General features: G+C 42.3%; 1 protein-coding gene across 3 annotated transcripts in view; it reads right to left on the reverse strand.

Moving 5' to 3' along the window:
* Positions 1 to 19,264: 19,264 nt before the first annotated feature.
* The window catches only part of LOC127969173 (ADP-ribosylhydrolase ARH1-like), a 465,099-nt gene continuing 460,505 nt past the window's right edge, over positions 19,265 to 23,858 (reverse strand). For all 3 annotated transcript variants that reach the window (XM_052570949.1, XM_052570951.1, XM_052570947.1), the window contains exon 6: positions 19,265 to 19,652. In XM_052570949.1, the coding sequence (XP_052426909.1) occupies positions 19,501 to 19,652 (152 nt within the window). In that variant the 3' untranslated portion in view covers positions 19,265 to 19,500. The remainder of the gene's footprint in view (positions 19,653 to 23,858) is intronic.

Below are 23,858 nucleotides of genomic sequence, written 5' to 3' on the forward strand. Positions count from 1 at the left end.
TTATATATTACAGAAAGCTTGAACCCAGCTAACAGGGAACGTTCCCATAACTTTCACTAACATTATGTAAAAGTTATGTAAATGTTAGAAAAAACGTTCCTGACATAATGTTTCTGGAACAGTCTTATAATGTTTTCATAGTTAAAGTACATTGTCTTAACGTTGAGGGAAAACGTTCTCATAACAACGTTCTTGTAACGTCTTTATGATGTTATTTTAAATTGACTGATGTTCTCAGAATGTTGAGCGAAAACGTTCCCATAACAATGTTCTTGTTACTTCTTTATGGTGTTATTTTTACTTGACTGATGTTCTCAGAATGTTGAGGGAAAACGTTCCCATAACAAAGTTCTTGTAACGTCTTTATGATGTTATTTTTAATTGACTGATGTTCTCATAATGTTGAGGGAAAACGTTCCCATAACAACGTTCTTGTAACGTCTTTATGGTGTTATTCTTACTTGACTGATGTTCCCAGAATTTTGAGGGAAAACGTTCCCATAACAACGTTCTTGTAACGTCTTTATGGTGTTATTTTTACTTGACTGATGTTCCCAGAATGTTGAGGGAAAACGTTCCCATAACAACGTTCTTGTAACGTCTTTATGGTGTTAATTTTACTTGACTGATGTTCCCATAATGTTGAGGGAAAACGTTCCCATAACAACGTTCTTGTAACGTCTTTATGGTGTTATTTTTACTTGACTGATGTTCTCATAATGTTGAGAAAAACGTTCCCATAACAACGTTCTTGTAACGTCTTTATGGTGTTATTTTTAATTGACTGATGTTCTCATAATGTTGAGGGAAAACGTTCCCATAACAACGTTCTTGTAACGTCTTTATGGTGTTATTTTTAATTGACTGATGTTCTCATAATGTTGAGGGAAAACGTTCCCATAACAACGTTCTTGTAACGTCTTTATGGTGTAATTTTTACATGACTGATGTTCTCAAAATGTTGAGGGAAAACGTTCCCATAACAACGTTCTTGTAACGTGTTTATGGTCTTATTTCATAATGTTGAACAAATACATTCTTAAAACACCATTATTGGAATGGTTTCATTTACGAAATGATGGCAACAGAAATTACAAGTGTGACAAGTATAGTAGACTAGGCTATATACCTCATTTCTGATCTTTGTTTCTATTTTTCCTATTTGTTCCCTATATTGTCCTAATGACAAATGTGGTTACAATTGGTTTATATTATAATATACCTTTGCAATAAATCATCATGTCTTTGATGAAAAAAATGTATTTATTAAGAACAGAATATAACAAAACATATAGCCTATCTTATTTTAAATTAAATAGGCATAGGCTATACTGCAAAGGTTATGTCATTTACCACTGCATTTTTCACATATTTTATTACAAACTTTTCCCGAACAAGGTCTACATTGTTAATGGATCTTCAGGTTTTGTACACCACATGCTTTATTTTATTTTTTGTGCTGAAGTGGACAGGACAGAAATGTCTTGGGTGGAGAGTGTGGAACAGGAATAGCATAGAGTCAGGATTGGAACAATTACAATTAGGCAACTGTATCCAAAGTACCGCAAGAGAATCGATCTCGTGAAAAAACAGTGTTGCCAAGAATTGGGTTACTTTAACACTGCTCCGCGGGTTGTTTTTCATGTCCGCGGGTTTAAGCGACACCAATAACGTGATATTTAACTCTAAAATGCTCTAAAAACCCTCACCAAAAACGTGTACTTTACCTCACCGGAATGCGATTTTTATGGGGGATCCCTAGAAACATGAGTGGCCTGGTGTTGTGAAAATCTGGCAACCCTGAAACAAGCCGTCTTTCAGGTTCTGATGTCATCACGGTGCGTATGCTTCATGCAGCGCCGTTTTCAAACGAATGGAATTCAAAATCTGCAGCTCACTTTTATATATGTCTACTAGGGATGGGCGATACCACTTTTTTTTTTCATGCGATACGATACTGATACTTTCTGTACAATTTTAATGATACCGATACTGCTTATAATTTTAAAAGTGTATGTGATTTTTCAAAATAATCTTAAGTTTGCCAAAAAGCACATGCAGAAGTAGCCTAATAATTGTGAAAAATTAGACATTTTAATTATTTATTAATAAACAAATGTTTTCTTGTCGGCTGCAAGATGAAATTCACAGTGCTGGCTCTCTCCGACGAGAGAAATGCAACATTCACAGATTGTTGAATGTTTAAAATTAATGCGCCCTGTCATTAATGCGCATTAATAATTTTTGCACAAATACTTGCATATGAATATTTATTCACATTTTGCATATGCATTACAATGTAAATTATTTTTTAAATGTAATTATCCAAAATAAAACCAAACAATATTTGTAATGAAGATAATCTACCATCACACATGCAGTGCAAATCTTGCAACTATTTTACACACCTGCATTTAAATGCAACTGCTTTTTTTCCATTAAACTATATGAAAGCAAGTAGGGCTTGGTGATAAATCGATTTTATCAATTAACTTGAATTTGTAATTTACATCGGTTTGTTTGAATGAAAATCGGTTTTCTTTTTAACATCCACCAATACTCCACTCAGGCTCCCGTAGTTCCGAGTGGCTCAACCCTCCCCCGTGCATCTGACAGAGATGTGCTTCCGAGCTGAGCGGTGTGATTCTGACTGGAGCGAGGAGAGGATATTAAGAGTTTTAAGTTTTCACTCGCACCAAGAGCCTCCATCACGAGTACAATTCATGCCAACAGCCCGTAATATAACTGCATATTAAGCAATAATTTATGTTAAAAAAATTTAGCTATGGCTTTATCAGGTTATAATGACTGCAATAGTCGAGCGGGATGTTACAGGCTATATGAGTTTGTCTGTTTCTTTTACTGATAATTTTCGGGTTAAAGCATGATTTAAACAGATAAAGCACATTCACACGCAGTTGCTTTAGCAATAATGCAATCAAACAAATGTGATCTCACAGTGCTACTACATTATGAGTAGGCTATCTGATTTTGAAATCTTGAAGAAATTCATCGATCTGTTTAGATAAAATAACTGACAAAAATGTACTTTTATTTTCCTCATAAACAAAATTTGCAGAAAGCAGATTTAATGCTTACAATGTTATTAGTTTGGCATGTGATAGGGAATTTTTTTTAACAAACAAGACACTTTTTTTTTCACTCGCTCCAAGAGCCTCCATCACAAGCACAATTCATGCCAACATCCCGTAATATAACTGCATATTCGGCAGGAATTCATGTTAAACATATTTAGCTATGATTTATCTGGTTATAATGACTGCAAGAGTCAAGCGGGATGTTAAAGGCTAAGGAGTTTGTCTGTTATTTTCCTCACAAACAAAATTAGCATTTTGCTAAATTTGATTTAATGCTTACAATGTTATTAGTTTGGCATGTGATAAGAAAAAAAAGGTTACACACAATAGCCTAAGTCACTTTGAAACTCTCCTGCTATTTTTTTATTCATTTACTTATTAAATACTTAATACACGGAGTGAAGGCGAGCTGTGCTTCTAGTATCAGTGCACGGCGCAGCTGATGCTTTGAGCGCAGAGGGGAAGTTGTTGCTGCTCCACTCACAGACTCTGCTGGGGAGTGAGAGAGATGTTTCATCCGATGAAATGAAGATGCCCGCAGCATGAAATGAAATCATGAAATGAAATCAACCTGCAGCAATACTCGTTCCTCGGCTCGCCAAGCCTTACTTTTTGTAGGTCACATGGCACTAAATAATACGATGATATGATCATGCAGTCAATACAGATATTTAATAAAAACATTAAAAACAAGCAGGGCTGTAACATAACCCATTAAAAAACGCAAACCAGGTCTACACTGGACACAAGTGGGGTGATCCGACGAAAGACAACAGGATCCAGTGATGGATACACTGGACACAATCCCCATCAGTGAACTGATGTTCGTTCTGTTCATGACGAAATGTACTGATAACGTGTTCAGATGATCTGACACTGTAGTGTGATGTCATCAAGTTTAGACACACTTCACACGACAACTCTTATGTCCGGTGTAGACAGAGACAGTGACTGCTCTATTTGCAAATAAGTTATATATATATATATAAAAAAAAATAAAATCAGCGGCATAAAGATATGGAAAATATAGACTAGAAAATATATTTACAAAAAATAAATAATATTAAAAAATACTGTATAATAAAAAACAATAAAATAATAATAAAATAAAATAAAGGTCTTTCCAGCATTAAGGTAATAACATTACCATTTTTTATCATCTTGTCTCAGTTATACATTTATAACTATATTAAAACTTGTTTTGAAAAATTTCTTTGCCATTTGAATATTGATTTTAAAATCGATTTAAATCATAAATCTGATTTTTTTTAGACCATATACTATCTTCCAGCACTAAAAGCAAGTAAAGAAGGCTCCCTTTAAAATCACTTATGTTGTCAGTAAATGAAGCTCTTTTTTACATCGTGTGCATTTTGTTTATAATGAGATAACTTGAGTTTAATTGTGAGGACAGTTTATTAATCTGTTGATTCTTTAGAGTTTCAAAGATTTAGCTAAATCTTGCAGGTTTCATTTATTCGTTTCTTGTTTTAGGCTAATTAGGCATAAATAATGTGAATGAAATTATACAGTGCTTCACATTTAAACATGCCACAATTTCTTAATCAGTTTAGCGTCACAGAGGTCAGCTAATTCTCAGCACATAGAGACTCTTTCACCTAGATATCACACTATAGAGACTGTGTCTGTTCCCCAAACTAGAAAATACAAAAAACGTCCAAACCAAGTTAAGATTAACAATTTAATTAAGGTTCAACAAATAAAAAACAGATGCAATATGGATAAACAAATGATAAAGTTTGGCTTATTGAATATCAGATCCCTTTCTACGAAAACACTTTTTGAAAATAATATGATCACTGACCATAATATAGATGTACTCTGTTTGACAGAAACCTGGCTAAAACCCAATGATTACATTATTTTAAATGAGTCCACCCCCCAAGATTACTGTTATAAACATGAGCCGTGTCTAAAAGGCAAAGGGGGAGGAGTTGCTTCAATTTATAACAACGTTTTCAGGATTTCTCAGAGGGCAGGCTTCAAGTATAACTCATTTGAAGTAATGGGGCTACATATAACATTATCCAGAGAAACAAATGTAAATTATAAATCCCTTGTTATGTTTGTACTGGCTACTGTATACTGTCACGCTGTCTAGTCTCTGTTTCCCTGGGTGTCCACTACTGGGCTCACTTGCCCTTAGGCACTTCACCGTAGGCACTAGAATTGCTCTAGTCTGGTCCTGTCTTCACAGTAATTGAACTCCTGTTAATTGCACCAGCTGCAGGGACTCGTCATTAGCCTCCCTATATATTCCAGTCTTTTCCTGTTGTTTGTATGGAGTCCTTACCCTTCGTGTGTCCAGCTTTCTTGTCCCCCGAGTTTCTTCCTGTCTGCTCGTCCTCCGAGTCATCTCGCATACATACAAACTCGGACCCTTTTCCTGTCCCTTTCATTTGTTTGTTTTGTTTGGACTGTCTTTTTGGTTTTGAACTTGGCTGTATTCGACTACGATTTGGATTATTATTAGTGCTGTCAAAATTAGCGCGTTAACGCATTCGATTAATTTGAAATATTTAACGCGTTAAAAAAAAATAACCCAATTAACGCGGTTGCAGTTTTTTTTATTTCCAGTTGTGGCCTATGTGTGTTCAACGTGCAAAGAAATATGGTTAAGACCAAGGAAGGACTTTTAGACGGAAAGTTTCAGTATAAAACTCTGCCGGATTACTCTTCAGTCTGCCACAAGAAACATTACTCTTCATTTAGTCTGCCACAAGAAACAGCAACATTAAAATCATGAACTCAAATGTCATTGTTTTAAAAAAAAAAAAAAAACAATGACTGTAACAGTGCGTAAATCAGACCTTTCTGTAACGCTAACGTTAATAAGCTTAAACGAAATAACGAAATAATTGTGTAGCGGAGTATTTTTTGTACACAGTGCCGCGAACTGTCAATCACTCCTGTGCGCGTGCATCACTGTCCTCCTCAGCTGCAGCAACTTGCGCTCTCTCTCTTCATCAAGCTTTAAAACAAAAAGGGGACAAAAAGATCATATTGTCTTTGTGCATAGGCTATAGATTAATTAGATAAATTAATAACTAAATTTGTGCCTTGCCGTCTATGGTATTTGTTTAGAACTTAGAAAAAAGATGCTGCAGCCAATGAACAGCCAGCGGGGGCTGCAGGACGACTCAACCTCCGCAGACAGTTTTTAATGTTTATCAGACAATAAATACTCAAGATTTTGCTTTAGTATAACTCACAACGAGTTTCACACACCTTCTCCGGCCACGTTGAGTTGTTGACACTTAACAGTGGGAAAAGCGACACATGCGCTATTCACTTGTATAACTTATGGGTGAATGGGTAATGTAGTTTCTGCTCTGGGTGGGATGAATTAGGAAGCTTGCATTGTGAAGGGCGCTCTGAAAATCGGCAGTGCAGGTAAAAGATTAAAACCTCTATTAAAACAGATGTCCAAATGAGCGTACCGGTACGCTACAAGCACGTTCTGGGCACAGGGAGAGGTGGCGGTACGCTCAAGAGCTATATTTGGAAGTGGCGGTACTGAGTACTGGTGTGTACCGGCCCACTTAAAGCACTGGCAATGACTATACTTAGGAATTTTTTTGCAGTCCACTTAGAATTCAACATGGAAATCATTTTTGTTTTTTATTGGAATTGATTGTTTTGAAATTCAAATGGTACTTACATGCCTGTGTTTTTATTTCTGTAATAAATATGGCTTTCAAGCCAACAGTTAATTTGGAGGATATTGATGGTTTATTGCAGGTATGTTGTTTACATGAGAAAATCTGTGTTACAAGTTAAACAAAAATTCCAATAAACAATCATATTTTGAATTTAAATAGTTTCTTTGTCTTGAGTTTACATTAATTATTTACATTTTACATTTACATATCCAAAAAGTTTCAGTCTTTTAATTGCGATTAATCGCGATTAATCGCGATTAATTTTAAAAAATTGTGCGATTAATTAGTTAATTTTTTTTAATCGATTGACAGCACTAATTATTATATATTAAATACCTGAATTTGGATCTCTCGCTCTCCCTGTGTCTCTCTGGGTACACGATTGTCACATATACAGGCCACCAGGGCACCATACAGACTTTATTAAAGATTTTGGTCATTTTACATCCGAGTTAGTTCTGGCTGCAGATAAAGTTTTAATAGTTGGTGATTTTAATATCCATGTCCATCCATCCATCCATCCATCCATCCATCATCTTCCGCTTATCCGGGGCCGGGTCGCGGGGGCAACAGTCTAAGCAGAGATGCCCAGACTTCCCTCTCCCTAGCCACTTCTTCCAGCTCTTCTGGGGGGACCCCTAGGCATTCCCAGGCCATCCGGGAGACATAGTCCCTCTAGCGTGTCCTAGGTCTTCCCCCGGGGCCTCCTCCCGGTGAGACGTGCCTGGAACCCCTCCCTGGTAAGGCGTCTGGGAGGCATCCGAAATAGATGCACGAGCCACCTCAGCTGGCTCCTCTCGATGTGGAGGAGCAACGGCTCTACTCTGAGCTCCTCCTGAGTGACCGAGCTTCTCACCCTATCTCTAATGGAGCGCCCAGCCACCCGACGGAGAAAGCTCATTTCGGCCGCCTGTATCCGGGATCTTGTCCTTTCGGTCATGACCCACAGCTCATGACCATAGGTGAGAGTAGGAACGTAGATTGACCGGTAAATCGAGAGCTTTGCCTTGCAGCTCAGCTCCTTCTTCACCACGACAGACTGGTACAGCGACGGCATTACTGCAGAAGCTGCACTGGTCCGTCTGTCAATCTCACGTCCCATCCTTCCCTCACTCGTGAACAAGACCCCAAGATACTTGAACTCCTCCACTTGAGGCAGAAACTCTCCACCAACCTGAAGGGGGCAATCCACCCTTTTCTGACTGAGAACCATGGCCTCGGACTTGGAGGTGCTGATTCTCATCCCAGCCGCTTCACACTCGGCTGCAAACCGTCCCAGTGCACGCTGAAGGTCCTTCTCTGAGGAGGCCAACACGACAACATCATCCCCATAAGCAGCGACAAAATCGTATGGTCCCCAAACCGGACACTCTCTCCGGCCCTTGGCTGCGCCTAGAAATTCTGTCCTTAAAAATTATGAACAGAACCGGTGACAAAGGGCAGCCCTGCCGGAGTCCAACATGCACCGGGAACAGGTCTGACTTACTGCCGACAATGCGAACCAAGCTCTTGCTCCGGTCGTACAGGGACCGAACAGCCTTAAGTAGGGGGCCGCCGACCCCATACTCCCAGAGCACCCTCCACAGGATGTCGCAAGGAACACGGTCGAATGCCTTCTTCAAATCCACAAAACACATGTGGACTGGTTGAGCAAACTCCCATGAACCCTCCAGTACCCTGGAAAGGGTATAGAGCTGGTCTAGTGTTCCACGACCAAGACGAAAACCACACTGTTCCTCCTGAATCCGGGGTTCCACTATCGGCCGAATTCTTCTCTCCAGTACCCTGGCATAGACTTTCCCGGGGAGGCTGAGAAGTGTGATCCCCCTATAGTTGGAACACACTCTCTGGTCCCCCTTCTTGAAAAGAGGGACCACCACCCTGGTCTCCCAGTCCAGAGGTACTGTCCCCAACCGCCATGCGATGTTGCAGAGGCGTGTCAGCAAAGACAGCCCCACAACATCCAGAGACTTGAGGTACTCGGGGCAGATCTCATCCACCCCCGGTGCCTTGCCACCGAGGAGCTTTTTAACTACCTCGATGACTTCAGCCCGGGTGATGGACGAGTGCTCCTCTGAGTCCCCAGCCACTGCTTCCTCAACGGAACACAAGTCGGTGGGATTGAGGAGATCCTCAAAGTATTCCTTCCACCACCCGACGATATCCCCAGTTGAGGTCAACAGGTGCCCATCTCCACTGTAAACAGTGTTGGTAGGGCACTGCTTTCCTCTCCTGAGGCGTCGAACAGTTTGCCAGAATCTCTTCGAGGCCAACCGATAGTCTTTCTCCATGGCCTCACTGAACTCCTCCCAGGCCCGATTTTCTGCCTCCATGACTACCCGGGCTGCAGTCCGCTTGGCCTGCCGGTACCTGTCAGCTGCCTCCAGAGTCCCACAAGCCATCCAGGCCCAATAGGACTCCTTCTTCAGCTTGACAGCATCCCTTACTTCCGGTGTCCACCACCGAGTTCGGGGATTGCCGCCTCGACAGGCACCGGAGACCTTACGGCCACAGCTCCGAGCAGCCGCAGCGACAATGGAGGTAGAGAACATGGTCCACTCAATATCTCCAGACTCCCTCGGGATCCGGTCGAAGCTCTGCAGGAGGTGGGAGTTGAAGATCTCTCTGACAGGGGGCTCGGCCAAATGTTCCCAACAGACCCTCACAGTACGTTTGGGTCTGCCGAGTCTGTCCAGCTTCCTCCCCCGCCATCGGATCCAACTCACCACCAGGTGGTGATCAGTTGACAGCTCTGCCCCTCTCTTCACCCGAGTGTCCAAGACACACACACGACCACAAAGTCGATCATCGACCTCTGGCCTAGGGTGTCCTGGTGCGACGTGCACTGATGGACACCCTTATGCTTGAACATGGTGTTTGTTATGGACAAACCATGGTTAGCACAGAAATCCAATGACAGAACACCACTCGGGTTCAGGTCAGAGGGGCCGTTCCTCCCAATCACACCCCTCCAGGTGTCACTGTCACTGCCCACGTGAGCGTTGAAGTCCCCCAGTAGAACGACGGAGTCTCCAGTTGAAGCACTTTCCAGCACCCCTCCCAGAGACTCCAAGAGGGCTGGTTAGTCCGCACTGCCGTTCAGCTCATAGGGGCAAATGACAGTGAGAGACCTATACCCGACTCGAAGGTGCAGGGAAGCGACCCTCTCATTCACCTGGGTGAACTCCAACACATGGCGGCTGAGCTGGGGGGCTATAAGCAAACCCAATCCAGCCCTCCGCCTCTCAACCATGTGCAACTCCAGAGTGGTAGAGAGTCCAGCTCTCTCATGAAGTGTGGTTCCATAAAAATATCCATGTCGATAATGAAAAAGATGCATTGGGATCAGCATTTATAGACATTCTGAACTCTATTGGTGTTAGACAACATGTTTCAGGACCTACTCATTGTCAAAATCACACTCTAGATTTAATACTGTCACATGGAATTGATGTTGATAGTGTTGAAATTATTCAGCCAAGTGATGATATCTCAGATCATTTAGTTCTGTGCAAACTTCATATAGCCTTTTTAAGTTATCTTCCTGATGTACCCAAATTCCTTAGCATATCCAAAACCAGAAATTATGGACTCTCTCTTTTCTAGTACTTTAAATAAAGTTGCTCCTTTACACTTCAGGAAGGTTAAGGAAAACAGTTTGACACCATGGTATAATGAGCATACTCACACTCTAAAGAGAGCAGCCCGAAAAATGGAGCACAGCTGGAGGAAAACTAAACTAGAGGTATTTCGTATTGCTTGGCGGGAAAGTAACTTATCCTACAGAAAAGCATTAAAAACTGCTAGATTCGATTACTTTTCTTCTCTTTTAGAAGAAAACAAACATAACCCCAGGTATTTATTCAATACAGTGGCTAAATTAATGAAAAATAAAGCCTCAACAAGTGTTGAAATATCCCAACACCACAGCAGTAATGACTTTATGAGCTACTTTACTTCTAAAATCGATACTATTAGAGGTAAAATTGCAACCATTCAGCCGTCAGCTACAGTATCACATCAGACAGTGCACTATAGACCCCCTGAGGAACAGTTCCACTCATTAGCCGTGTTTCCACTATCGAGCTAAGACCGGGCGTGCTAGTGCGTGCCAGGGCCAGTCGCGTTTCCACAGTCACTTCCGGGGCTTAATCGTGCCTCGCCGGGGCTTCCTTGAGGCCAACGGCCAGGTTTTTTCGGCCCGACGAAATCCTTGGGCCAAAGCGGGCCAGCTGGGGCTAAAGGAGGGGTTACGAACAAAGTCCACTGTCTGGAGAGCGTCAGCGCGGATCATTTCAGAAAGATAACAACTTTAACACCACCATTAAATACTTTTTAAAAACCAGTTGAGCTCAAAACTCACTCTTAGTCAGCAGCGAGTGTTTGAAATAACTTGATCCGATGTGGATTATAATCACTAAACAAGGCAGAAATATTTATAAGCGATGTAAAAGACTATGCACGATAAACATTAACATTACCATGGTAAATATGACCGCTTGAAGAAATCAGACGTCAGCTTCTTACTGTCTATCACAATTGTGTATTTATTAAGTAACATTTTATCTGTCGTCTTGTTTCGTGAGTTTAGCTCCACGTTGCATATCATCAAAATATAATAATGATTTTTGTTTGGGAGCTTTTATAAAAATAGAGAGTATGTGCTGTGGATCATTTCAGAAAGATAGCCGCTATAACGCCAGCATTAAACGCTTTATTAGTCAGCAGCGAGTGTTTGAAATAACTTGATCCAATGTGGATTATAATCACCATACAGGGCAGAAATATTTATAAGCGATGTAAAAGACTATGCACGCTGGGCATTAACATTAAACATGGTAAATATGACCGCTTGAAGAAATCAGACGTCAGCTTCTTATTCTCTATCACAATCGTGTATTTATTTAGTAACTTATATTATCTATCACACGCCTCGTCTCAAGAGTTTAGCTCATGTTGCCTATTATAAAAATATAATAATGTTTTTGTTCGGGATCCTTTATAAAAATAAAGATATAATTCATTCTTAATGTGACGTATAGGCCACTGTGACTACAAATAAACAGAAACAGACTCACTGAATAAGCAGGCTATTTTCATAAGCGTTAAAAATAAATAAATAAAATAGAAAGTGTATTTATGTGTGATTAATTTTGAGTCTTGATAAATTACATCAATATGATCACTGTATCACTTATTCTATAGTTAAAACATCCATGCTTTTGAATTTGAATATATAACAAAGCATGCAAACAAACGGCCGCTTTTATCATATTCGTTTTGTGATCACGCATGTTCCAGTGACTTATTTCTTAGTTTTCTGATAACTTCTCTAGTGAAATAATGAGGTTGCATGACGTTGTTCTGAGAGGCGTGTAAAGGGCGTGTTTTAGTGACGAGCAGCGGAGCTTCAAGCTCCCCTGTGGAAACCCTGCGCTACTCTGGCCTCGGTGCTACTGGCCCGAGGCTATGAGCCCCGCCCGGCCCGCTTTAAGCCCTGGCTCGCACTGGCCCGACAGTGGAAATACGGCTACTCTCTACTATAGGTGAGGAAGAATTGTATAAACTTGTTTGTCTAAACCAACAACATGTATGTTAGACCCTATACCATCTAAGCTCCCAAAAGAGGTGCTTCCAGAAGTCATAGATCCTCTTCTGACTGTTATTAATTCCTCATTGTCATTAGGATATGTCCCCGAAACCTTCAAACTGGCTGTTATTAAGCCTCTGATCAAAAAACCACAACTTGACCACAAAGAATTAGTTAATTATAGACGAATCTCGAATCTCCCTTTTCTGTCCAAGATACTAGAAAAGGTGGTATCCTCACAATTATATTCCTTCTTAGAGAAAAATGGTATATTTGAGGATTTCCAGTCAGGATTTAGACCGTATCATAGTACTGAGGCTGCTCTCCTTAGAATTACAAATGATCTGCTCTTATCATCTGATCGTGGGTGTATCTCTCTATTAGTTTTATTGGATCTTAGTGCTGCGTTTGACACAATTGACAACAACATTCTTTTGCATAGATTTGAACACTTTGTTGGCATCAATGGAAGTGCATTAGCATGGTTTAAATCGTACTTATATGACCGCCATCAGTTCGTAGCAGTGAATGAAGATGTATCATATCGATCACAAGTGCAGTATGGAGTTCCTCAAGGCTCAGTACTAGGGACGCTACTCTTCACACTTTATATGTTACCCTTGGGAGATATCATCAGGAAACATGGTGTTAGCTTTCACTGTTATGCTGATGATACTCAGCTCTATATTTCTTTGCGGCCCGGTGAAACACACCAATTTGAAAAACGAATGGAATGCATAGTCGATATAAAAAACTGGATGACGAGTAATTTCTTACTGCTAAATTCTGAAAAAAAAACTTAATTATATGACCTAAAAATGATGCTTGTAATAACCTAGAACACTGTCTAAAACTTGATGGTTGCTCTGTCAATTCTTCGTCTTTAGTTAGGAACCTAGGTGTGCTATTTGATCGCAATCTTTCCTTAGAAAGCCACGTTTCTAGCATTTGTAAAACTGCATTATTCCATCTCAAAAAATATATCTAAATTACAGCCTATGCTCTCAATGTCAAATGCAGAAATGTTAATCCATGCATTCATGACCTCAAGGTTAGATTATTGTAATGCTTTATTGGGTGGTTGTTCTGCACGCTTAGTAAACAAACTACAGCTAGTCCAAAATGCAGCAGCAAGAGTTCTTACTAGAACCAGGAAGTATGACCATATTAGCCCGGTCCTGTCAACACTGCACTGGCTCCCTATCAAACATCGTATAGATTTAAAAATATTGCTTATTACTTCTAAAGCCTTGAATGGTTTTGCACCTCAGTATTTGAATGAGCTCCTTTTACATTATAATCCTCTACATACGCTATGTTCTCAAAACTCAGGCAATTTGATAATACCTAGAATATCAAAATCAACTGCGGGCTGCAGATCCTTTCCCTATTTGGCGCCTAAACTCTGGAATAACCTACCTAACATTGTTCGGGATGCAGACACACTCTTGCAGTTTAAATCTAGATTAAAGACCCATCTCTTTAACCTGGCTTACACATAACATACTAATATGCTTTTAATATCCAAATCCGTTAAAGGATTTTTAGGCTGCATTAATTAGGTATACCGGAACCGGAAACACTTCCCATAACATCCTATGTACTTGCTACATCATTAGAAGAATGGCATCTACGCTAATATTTGTCTGTTTCTCTCTTATTCCGAGGTCACCGTAGCCACCAGATCCAGTCTGTATCCAGATCAGAGGGTCACTGCCGTCGCGCGGATCAAGTACGTATCCAGACCAGATGGTGAATCAGCACCTAGAAAGGACCTCTACAGCCCTGAAAGACAGCGGAGACCAGGACAACTAGAGCCCCAGATACAGATCCCCTGTAAAGACCTTGTCTCAGAGGACCACCAGGACAAGACCACAGGAAACAGATGATTCTTCTGCACAATCTGACTTTGCCGCAGCCTGGATTTGAAATACAGGTTTCATCTGGTCAGAGGAGAACTGGCCCCCAAACTGAGCCTGGTTTCTCCCAAGTTTTTTTTCTCCATTCTGTCACCGATGGAGTTTCGGTTCCTTGCCGCTGTCGCCTCTCGCTTGCTTAGTTGGGGTCACTTCATCTACAGCGATATCGTTGACTTGATTGCAAATAAATGCACAGACACGATTTAACTGAAAAGAGATTACATCAGAGACATCGAGAACATTTGGGGAACGCGTCAGGCGTGACGTCTCTGAATAACATGTATAATCAGTCCAAAGGAAGGGCGAGACGTCATAGGCGGGTGACGTCAGAGACCAGGAAGCATAAAAGCATGAGCGGCGAAGCCGGATATCAGCCTTGTGTCTTCAGCAAGCGCTCTGTTTGTGTGTCAGTCGCTATCGGTTTTGTGAGTCTTATATAGTGTCGTTTGTCCACTGATAAACTCCATTGTCAAAGCTTCAATCAAGGGAAGTTTTGGGCGAGAGCAGGCAGAGCTCAGGGTTGTGTGTTTTTCCCTGCCAAAAAAAGGGGTAGGGTCTGCTTGTCTGCTGACAGTGTCAGCTCTCGAGGGAGTTGACGGCTGTGATGCGAGCCTTTGCATCACTCTCAGAAGGCTCTCTTTGAGGAGAGAGCTTTCACTGGCGTTTCTCGCGGTGCCAGTCCCACTTTCGCCGAGGCGAAACAGTGGTTGTGCTCGCGGGACTCGGTTTCGGATCTGCTGGAAGGAATGTAAGACGGGCAAGTCCCTATCTTCTTTCTTAGCCACCAGATCCGGCGCCCGCTCTCGGTAGTCGGAAGCCCGTGTTTGCGGTACTTTCTCCCCGATGAGAGGGCGCGACGGCGCTGCCTGTCTTTCTCTGAGGAGATTGATGTGGAAAGGCGTCGATGAGCTCGCCAGTTACACAAGCACCAGTCACACAAGCACCATATGCACAAGCATATTATGCCTAATATTAACATAAGCAGCATTAATGAAGAGTGGAGCTCGCACAGTCAGCTCTCGAAAAAAATGGGGGCTGACTGTGCTTTTCTCACTGTTAAGCGCTCCGCTCTCGCCGGGCATGCTCTGAGGAGTGTGTCCGTGCATGCGATCCTGCAGTTGCGGTCGCGCTGTTGCCGAGGCACAGCGGCAGCCGCGATAGCGGGAATCGCACATGATTTGGCGAACAGGTTGGAGACGGCTCGTCCTATCTCCGACCGTGTTCATTAGATCTAGAGCTCATTCTCGAGGCTTGGAAACCAGCGCTGCAATTTCTTCGCCCTCTGAGACAGCTCACTGCAGCATCCATCTTTCTCTGAGGAGATTGATGTTGTTTGTGTGACTGAGTAGCATAAAATAATATATATATATATATATATATATATATATATATATATATATATATATATATATATATATATATATATATATATATATATAATAAAAGACATGAGCGCTGCCGAGGCAACGCGTGTATTACATGGTTTCATTTTTATGTGAGTTTTTCTACACCAGACCGTGTTGACTAGTCTGGTTGCTGACTACATTTAATTCTAAGGAATAAAATGACATTTATCTGACTATGTGAAGTTAGATGTACAGGGGCTCTAGGGATGTGATTTCTTTTGTGAGAACACGTGTGTACCGCTCTTCCTCTGAGGAGGTTGAGGCGGTCAGGGGCTGCTGGGCGGAGCAGTCCCAACCGTGTTCCAGCCCCACGTGCCGGGGGTGTCACTTTTGTACTCCGCAGACGCTAGAGTCAATGTGGCGCTCCCAGGCCGAAAGCTTCTAGTGGAAAGAAGTTTGATGGACCGTTGTTTTTGCTGGATAGCCTTCATCATAACGTCCTGACGCCTAGGACATTTTGAGGGCCAGCTCCCTCTGGGGAAGAGTGGTGTACACCGCATTACACGGTGCCCGTCTCTCCTCAGTGCCCTCAGGAGATCATTCTGCCAACCCTGCCGGTGTTCCAGGGCGCAGCGATCTCCGGCGAGCGCTTCTCTCAGTTACCGCCCGAAAACGTAGCGGTGCTAAGAGGCTCGCGACCTCCTGGGAGGTTTGCAGAGCAGCTAGTTCGGCAGTCTCCTGCCGGTACGCCACTTCAGGGCACCGAGCTAATTGCGCTGATGCAACCAGAGATCAGTCTTGAGAGGCTGTTTCCCTTAGTAGACTATATTGCAGCGTGAAAACTACTGCCAAATGTGTCTCAGTGTGTCCTGCACACTGTAGTGAGAGGCCACAGAATCCAGTTCTGGTGGGCCCCAAGCAGACTCGTAATGGAACAGAAGTAGACTCTCTCTGAGGAATGGAGACCATCGAGGTGGTCCCTCCTTGGGTTGCAGAGTCCGGGTCCTACAGCCGGTACTTCACTGTTCCGAGGAAGGATGAGGTGTTGTGTCCTTTTCTAGATCTGTGCTTTTTGAACCTCTCAGTCAGGGGACTGAAGTTTAGCACGACTGCACAGGCCAAGTCCGAGGACTGGTGTGTCACGATCTATCAAAAGATGCATTTATCTCCATCCTCCTTCATCGGAAGTTCCTGAGGTTTGCTTTTGGGGGCAAAAGCCTACCAATAAGGATCTTCCACTGGCCTTGCACTCTCACCCCACACTTTCCAGACTCAACCACATTGTTGATTGGTTGATATCAGCTGAATCTGAGCAGATGGCGGTTCGGCACCGAGGTGTCGTTCTCGCTCACATGAAAGAGCTGGGGTTAAGACTTAACACCAAGAAAAGTGTGCTTTCTCCAGTTCAGAGAACCACTTATCTGGGCATGGTGTGGGATTCGACCACGATGCAGGCACGTATGTCACCTGCTCGGATCGAGTCGATCCTCACTGCAGTCGCGAGAGTGAGAGAAGGCTGGTCACTCACTGTCAAGCAGTCACGGAGATTGCTGGGTCTGATGGCAGCTGCGTCCAACGTGAATACTATTGGCCTGCTGTACATGAGACCCCTACAGTGGTGGCTCAAGACCAAGGGGTTCTCCCTGAGGAGAAACCCACTTCGCATGCTAAAGGTCACGCAGCACTGCCTACGTGCCTTAGATATGTGGAGGAAGCCTTGGTTCTTGTCCCAGGGCCCGGTGCTGGGAGCTCCTTGTAACCGCGGTATGCTAGCGACGGACGCGTCCCTCACCGGCTGGGGTGCGGTCATGAGGGGCCACCCTGCCCGTGGTCTGTGGAGTGGTCGCCATCTGACATGGCACATCAACTGCCTGGAGATGCTGGACGTGCTTTGTGTACTTCGTTATTTTCTCCCAGACCTAAGAGGTCACCATGTGTTGGTGCGCACCGACAACACAGCGGTGGTCTCTTACATCAACCATCAAGGAGTTCTGCACTCATGCCGTTTATACAACTAGCGTACCAGATCCTTGTGTGGCTCCGGGACGAATTCCTCTCGCTCAGAGCAGTTCACATTCCTGGGCATCTTAATATGGGAGCAGACATCCTGTTGAGGCAGGGGCCGAGGCCCGGGGAATGGCGGCTTCACACTGAGGTGATCGCACTGTCCCCTCTGGCTTCCTCTGACTCATCCAGCTCCACTGGGGCTGGACGCCATGGTACAGACATGGCCGAGACTTCATCTGTACATTTTCCCCCGATTGTTCTGCTCTCAGGAGTTCTGGAGAGAGTGCACCGGGACAGAGTCGAGCTGCCGTTAGTAGCCCCGTTCTGGACGGGCCGGGTATGGTTCCTGGGCCTGATTTCTCTTTTTGACGGCACTCCATGGGAGGTTCCCCTCAGGAGAGATCTCCTCTCGCAGGCGGAGGTTGCGCCCCCGCATGGAGCTTAGAGGCTGTAAGTGTTGTCTCTGAGGAGGCACAACTCTTAGCTTCTGGTCTCTCAACCAAGGTTGTAAGACAGTTCTCCAATCCAGAGCTCCCTCAATGAGGAAACTGTATGCCTTGAAGTGGAAGCTTTTCACTTCTTGGTGCGGAGACCGCCAGCTCGACCCAGTTAACTGCCCGGATGGTACAGTGCTGGAGTTCCTTTAGGCTCTCTGCAGGGTTGACCCACTCCACCTTGAAGGTCTACGTGGCAGCCATGGTGACCTACCACGCCCCTCTCGGTGGCCAGTCAGTGAGCAGAAACCCTCTGGTTACATGTTTCCTCCATGGTGAGCTGAGGCTGAGGCCTCCGGCCAGAAGAACCTTAAGCTAAGCGGTGATCAGGATGCTGTCCTAAGTCTCGAGTCCTCTGATCTCCCCTGTCCTGGGGGTCAAGACTCACTTCCTTCTAAAGTTTGGCATTGGACAGGTTGTCCCCAATTTCTGTCAGGCTCTTCTCCTTCTCTTGCTTTACCTGTGCTCTTCCACACTAGGCAGAGATTGGAAAGTCTGGCGGCGTGGGCATTCTCATTCCCCAAACGTTCTCGACGCAGCTCGAGTTCCTGTAGAGGAACGTCTAAGGTTACGTATGTAACCCTGGTTCCTCGAAGGAATGAGACGCTGCGTCGCAGTGCCACACTTCCGGCATCTCTGGCTCGCGCTTGCTTCATCCTTTGAGGCTGATATCCGGCTTCGCCGCTCATGCTTTTATGCTTCCTGGTCTCTGACGTCACCTGCCTATGACGTCTCGCCCTTCCTTTGGACTGATTATACATGTTATTTATAGAGGCGTCACGCTGGACGCGTTCCCCAAACGTTCTCGACGCAGCGTCTCGTTCCTTCGAGGAACCAGGGTTACATACGTAACCTTAGACGTTTTTTGAAGTTGTTTGACTGCCGCTATAAGGTCAATGTCAATTTCTGTACCTGGTCTCGAGGACCCCCTCGAAAATGAGATTCATCTAAAGGGGTTATTCCTCTTCAATAGAAAAAAATAAAAAAATAATAAATACATATATATATATATATATATATATATCTATATATATATATATATATATAGATATATATATATATATCTATATATATATATACTCTTATGTATACAAAGCTGAGAAGTCAAACAAATGCAACCATAAAAATATTTATGCATTTATTTATTACTTATTAATTTTAATGAAGGAATATACATGTAACATGTACATTAGATTTAAAGGAGAATTCACATAGACTGTAATTTGCATCAACCTCATTATTTTTGATGATTGTGTGACTTTTAAGGTGTCATGAGTGCAGAACACCTACAAGTGACATTATTAACCTAAAACAATTTAATTCGTGTCAATGTGAACATTTTCTCTTTGTTCACAGCTTTGCTTTAGCAGTGAGAAAGAACATACAGCTTTTGAGCCACACTCTCCAGTTGTCCCCTGTACTCCAGGTTTCTGTAGTTACACTGTGGGACTCTGTCCATTCCATACAGCAAACCCCAACAGCAACAGGCAATCACTGCAGTACTGTCACTGTCTCCTGTAAAGCAAGAAGTATGCATGGGCTTATGTTCAATAGAAATTAACAGTGTGTATGTGTAATTTTAAGAGCTGCACTACTTTGAGGTAGTGTATATATTGAGGTAGAGTTATATTTTGAGACAAAACCTGTTAAATTTCAAGTAAAAACTACGAGAAAAGTAATTAAATTGAGAAAAAGCCAAGGTAAACTGTTGAGAATAAAGTAATTAAATTAAGAGAAAGAAGTCGTTTAATTTCTTGAAAGAAGTTGAGAATAAACACACTCGTGTCATTCATTTCATCTCGTTGGACAGAGTCAAACAGCATCTGCAGTGCAGTATGCTGGAGAGTAATATGCAGGGATGTAGCGTGTGATGCCGTTTGACTAGGGTTCGATTGCCTTTAGCTGAACTCACTTTTTTTCCTTTTCTCTTCACATATCACATTGGAAATCAATTGCTTAACGACTGCTTAATAATATTGTATTAATTAGGTAGGTTAAGTGTTACTTCGGTAAATCCATTGTAAATATTGATTTGTGGATTGAAGAGTACTCTAACTGGATTGTTGTTGCCGTTTCTCCTCGTTTCTGCATCATTGTTGTTGAGAATAGCAGCACTGTTTCATCTGCCTTTAAACTTGTTTAAATCACAGCAGAGTTTGTAGTTTGTATGAATAGGGCACTGCTCCAAACTCAAACACTTCTCACAGCGCTGTTTAATAGTTGCCTGATCAAGTCCTGTCAGCGAGTAAGCTAATTTTTTCTGACTTTGCATAGTTTTTAGATGCTGTTTATACTTAAATAGTGACAGACACTATTGGCACTTCGGTAGCAGTGAAGTAGCAGAGGTATCATATCAATCACAAGTGCAGTATGGAGTACCTCAAGGCTCAGTACTAGGGCCCCCACTCTTTACGCTTTATATATTACCCTTTGGGAGATATCATCAGCAAACTTGGTGTTAGCTTTCACTGTTATGCTGATGATAATCAGCTCTATATTTCTTTGCGGCCTGGTGAAACACACCAATTTGAAAAACTAATGGAATGCATAGTCGATATAAAAAAACTGGATGACGAGTAAAACTGCTAAATTCTGAAAAATAAAAACAGAGGTTTTAATCATAGGACCTAAAAACTCTGCATGTAATAATCTAGAACACTGTCTTAGACTTGATGGCTGCTCTGTCAATTTTTCGTCATCAGTTAGGAACCTAGGTGTGCTATTTGATCACAATCTTTCCTTAGAAAGCCACGTTTCTAGCATTTGTAAAACTGAATTTTTCCATCTCAAAAATATATCTAAATTACAGCCTATGCTCTCAATGTCAAATGCAGAAATGCTAATCCATGCATTTATGACCTCAAGGTTAGATTATTGTAATTTTGGGTGGTTGTTCTGCACACTTAGTAAACAAACTACAGCTAGTCCAAAATGCAGCAGCAAGAGATCTTACTAAAACCAGGAAGTATGACCATATTAGCACGGTCCTGTCAACACTGCACTGGCTCCCTATCAAACATCGTATAGATTTGAAAATATTGCTTATTACTTATAAAACCCTGAATGGTTTAGCACCTAAATATATGAAAGAGCACCTTTTACATAATAATCCTCTACGTCTGCTACGTTTTCAAAACTCAGGCAATTTGATAATACCTAGAATATCAAAATCAACTTCGGGCGGCAGATCCTTTTCCTATTTGGTGCCTAAACTCTGGAATAACCTACCTAACATTGTTATGGAGGCAGACACACTCTTGCAGTTTAAATCTAGATTAAAGACCCATCTCTTTAACCTGGCTTACCCATAACATACTAATATGCTTTTAATATCCAGATCCATTAAAGGATTTTTAGGCTGCATTAATTAGGTAAACCGGAACCGGGAACACTTCCCATAATACCCAATGTACTTGCTATATCATTAGAAGAATGGCATCTACGCTAATATTAGTCTGTTTCTCTCTTATTTCGAGGTCACTGCAGTCACCCGGATCCAGTACGTATCCAGACCAGATGGTGGATCAGCACCTAGAAAGGACCTCTACTGCCCTGAAAGACAGCGGAGACCAGGACAACTAGAGCCCCAGATACAGATCCCCTGTAAAGACCTTGGCTCAGAGTACCACTAGGACAAGACCACAGGAAACTGATCATTCTTCTGCACAATCTGACTTTGCTGCAGCCTGGAATTGAACTACAGGTTTCGTCTGGTCAGAGGAGAACTGGCCCCCCAACTGAGCCTGGTTTCTCCCAAGGTTTTTTTCTCCATGCTGTCACCGATGGAGTTTCGGTTTCTTGCCGCTGTTGCCTCTGGCTTGCTTAGTTGGGGTCACTTCATCTACAGCGATATTGTTGACTTGATTGCAAAAAAATGCACTGACACTATTTAACTGAACAGAGATGACATCACTGAATTTAATGATGAACTGCCTTTAACTATCATTCTGCATTATTGACACACTGTTTTCCTAATGAATGTTGTTCAGTTGCTTTGACGCAATGTATTTTGTTTAAAGCGCTATATAAATAAAGATGACTTGACTTGACCTATGCCACTGCACATGCTCTTCTCTATTGAGAAAAAAAATAATGACACAAGTGTGTGTATTCTCAACTTTTTTTCTCAAAATGTAAAGTTTTTCTTTTCTTTGAAACATGACTTTATTTTCTCAACATTTTATCTCGACTTTTTTCTCTAAATTTAACTAGTTTTATCTAAAAACATGAGATCTGAGATCTGACTTTATTTTAATCTCAACCTTTTATTTCGACATTGTTCTTGAAGTTGAATGAGTTTATCTCGTTATGTAATGACTTTGATCTCGAGATGTTTATATATATCTGCTGGTTATTTACTGTATCCTGAATTTTATTATTATTATTATTTACCACTGTGTTATCTTTAATTGATAACATGGCCCCACAAAACATTCACTCTGCACAAATTAGTCAGAATCTCCAACCTGTATTTGGATCCCATGCATTCCAAGGATTCCCATTGAGTAAACGAAATGATGGAGTAGCGGTGCTTCCTCAGAGTGAAACATCTGGGTCACAACTGTAACCTTGGTTCATAGAACTGAATTTTCTTTCCAAGATGTTGGCGCATCCACACTTCTCTCTCCCATCAAAATGGTGTTTTCATGTTTTTTTCTTTTTTTTTTTTTGTCTTGTGACTCACAGTATTTTTTGTTCGTCTTCATTGTGTCTACCTGTCTTTAAACATGCATACAGTCATGATTTTCTGCTCGATGTCGGCAGAACCACATTTTAAAGTTAAACTCTGCGCACATGAAAGACCATCACTGTCCAGGCCAACCAGAAGCCCTTGATGACAGGGGAGTTCCCTGACCTCTTGGAATGCTGCCTTCAGAGCTGGAGATGAAGTGGGTCTGAGTACAGCTAGGACCAACCTATACCACGGCATCAGAGAGGCTAAGAGACAGTACTCCAGGAGGATAGGCCATGAATTCAGCGACAGCAGAGACACTCAGAGCCTATGGCAGGGGATACAGATCATTATGGACTACAAGCCCCCACCGCAGAACTGTGACAGCAAAATCTCCCTGCTGAATGAGCTGAACAACCTTCTTCGCTCACTTTGAGAAGAGAAAAAACTTCTCACTAAGTCAGGCTGTTGTTCCCACATGCTTCAAAGCTACCACCATCATTCCTGTCCCGAAGAAACCATCTCCATTCTGCTTCAATGACTACCATCCAGTTTGCTTTGAACGGCTAGTCATGCACCATATCAAGTCTAAGGAGATGAAGGGAATTTTATGTTCACTTAACATGTTAACTCAACATGTTCCTCTGACCATCAATGGTGCGTCTGTAGAGAGTGAGCAGCATCAAGTTCCTGGGTATCATTTGGTTTCCATGGTACACACCACTGAGAGTGGAATGTTTCAAAAAGTGCTTTAGTCGCAGTCACACAGAAAACATTCCATAGTGTGAACAAAATGACACAGCAACTCGTTCCCTTCTCAGAGAACTAAGGTAGCAGTTGTAACCCAGATGTTTCCACCTAGTATAATACTTAATGTCCCGAAACTAGCGAACATGCACACACACACTCACTTTGACTAAGAAAAAAAGTATTATCATTATCTGGAAAGTTTACCTCATTGAGATATTCTGCTCAAATGAGAATGTAATGCAGTAAGCCTTCATACTGCCATAAAAATGCAAACATCTGTCTTAGATACTTGCGCAACT

The sequence above is a fragment of the Carassius gibelio genome, chromosome B12 (genome assembly GCF_023724105.1).
Source record: "Carassius gibelio isolate Cgi1373 ecotype wild population from Czech Republic chromosome B12, carGib1.2-hapl.c, whole genome shotgun sequence".
Lineage (NCBI taxonomy): Eukaryota > Metazoa > Chordata > Actinopteri > Cypriniformes > Cyprinidae > Carassius > Carassius gibelio.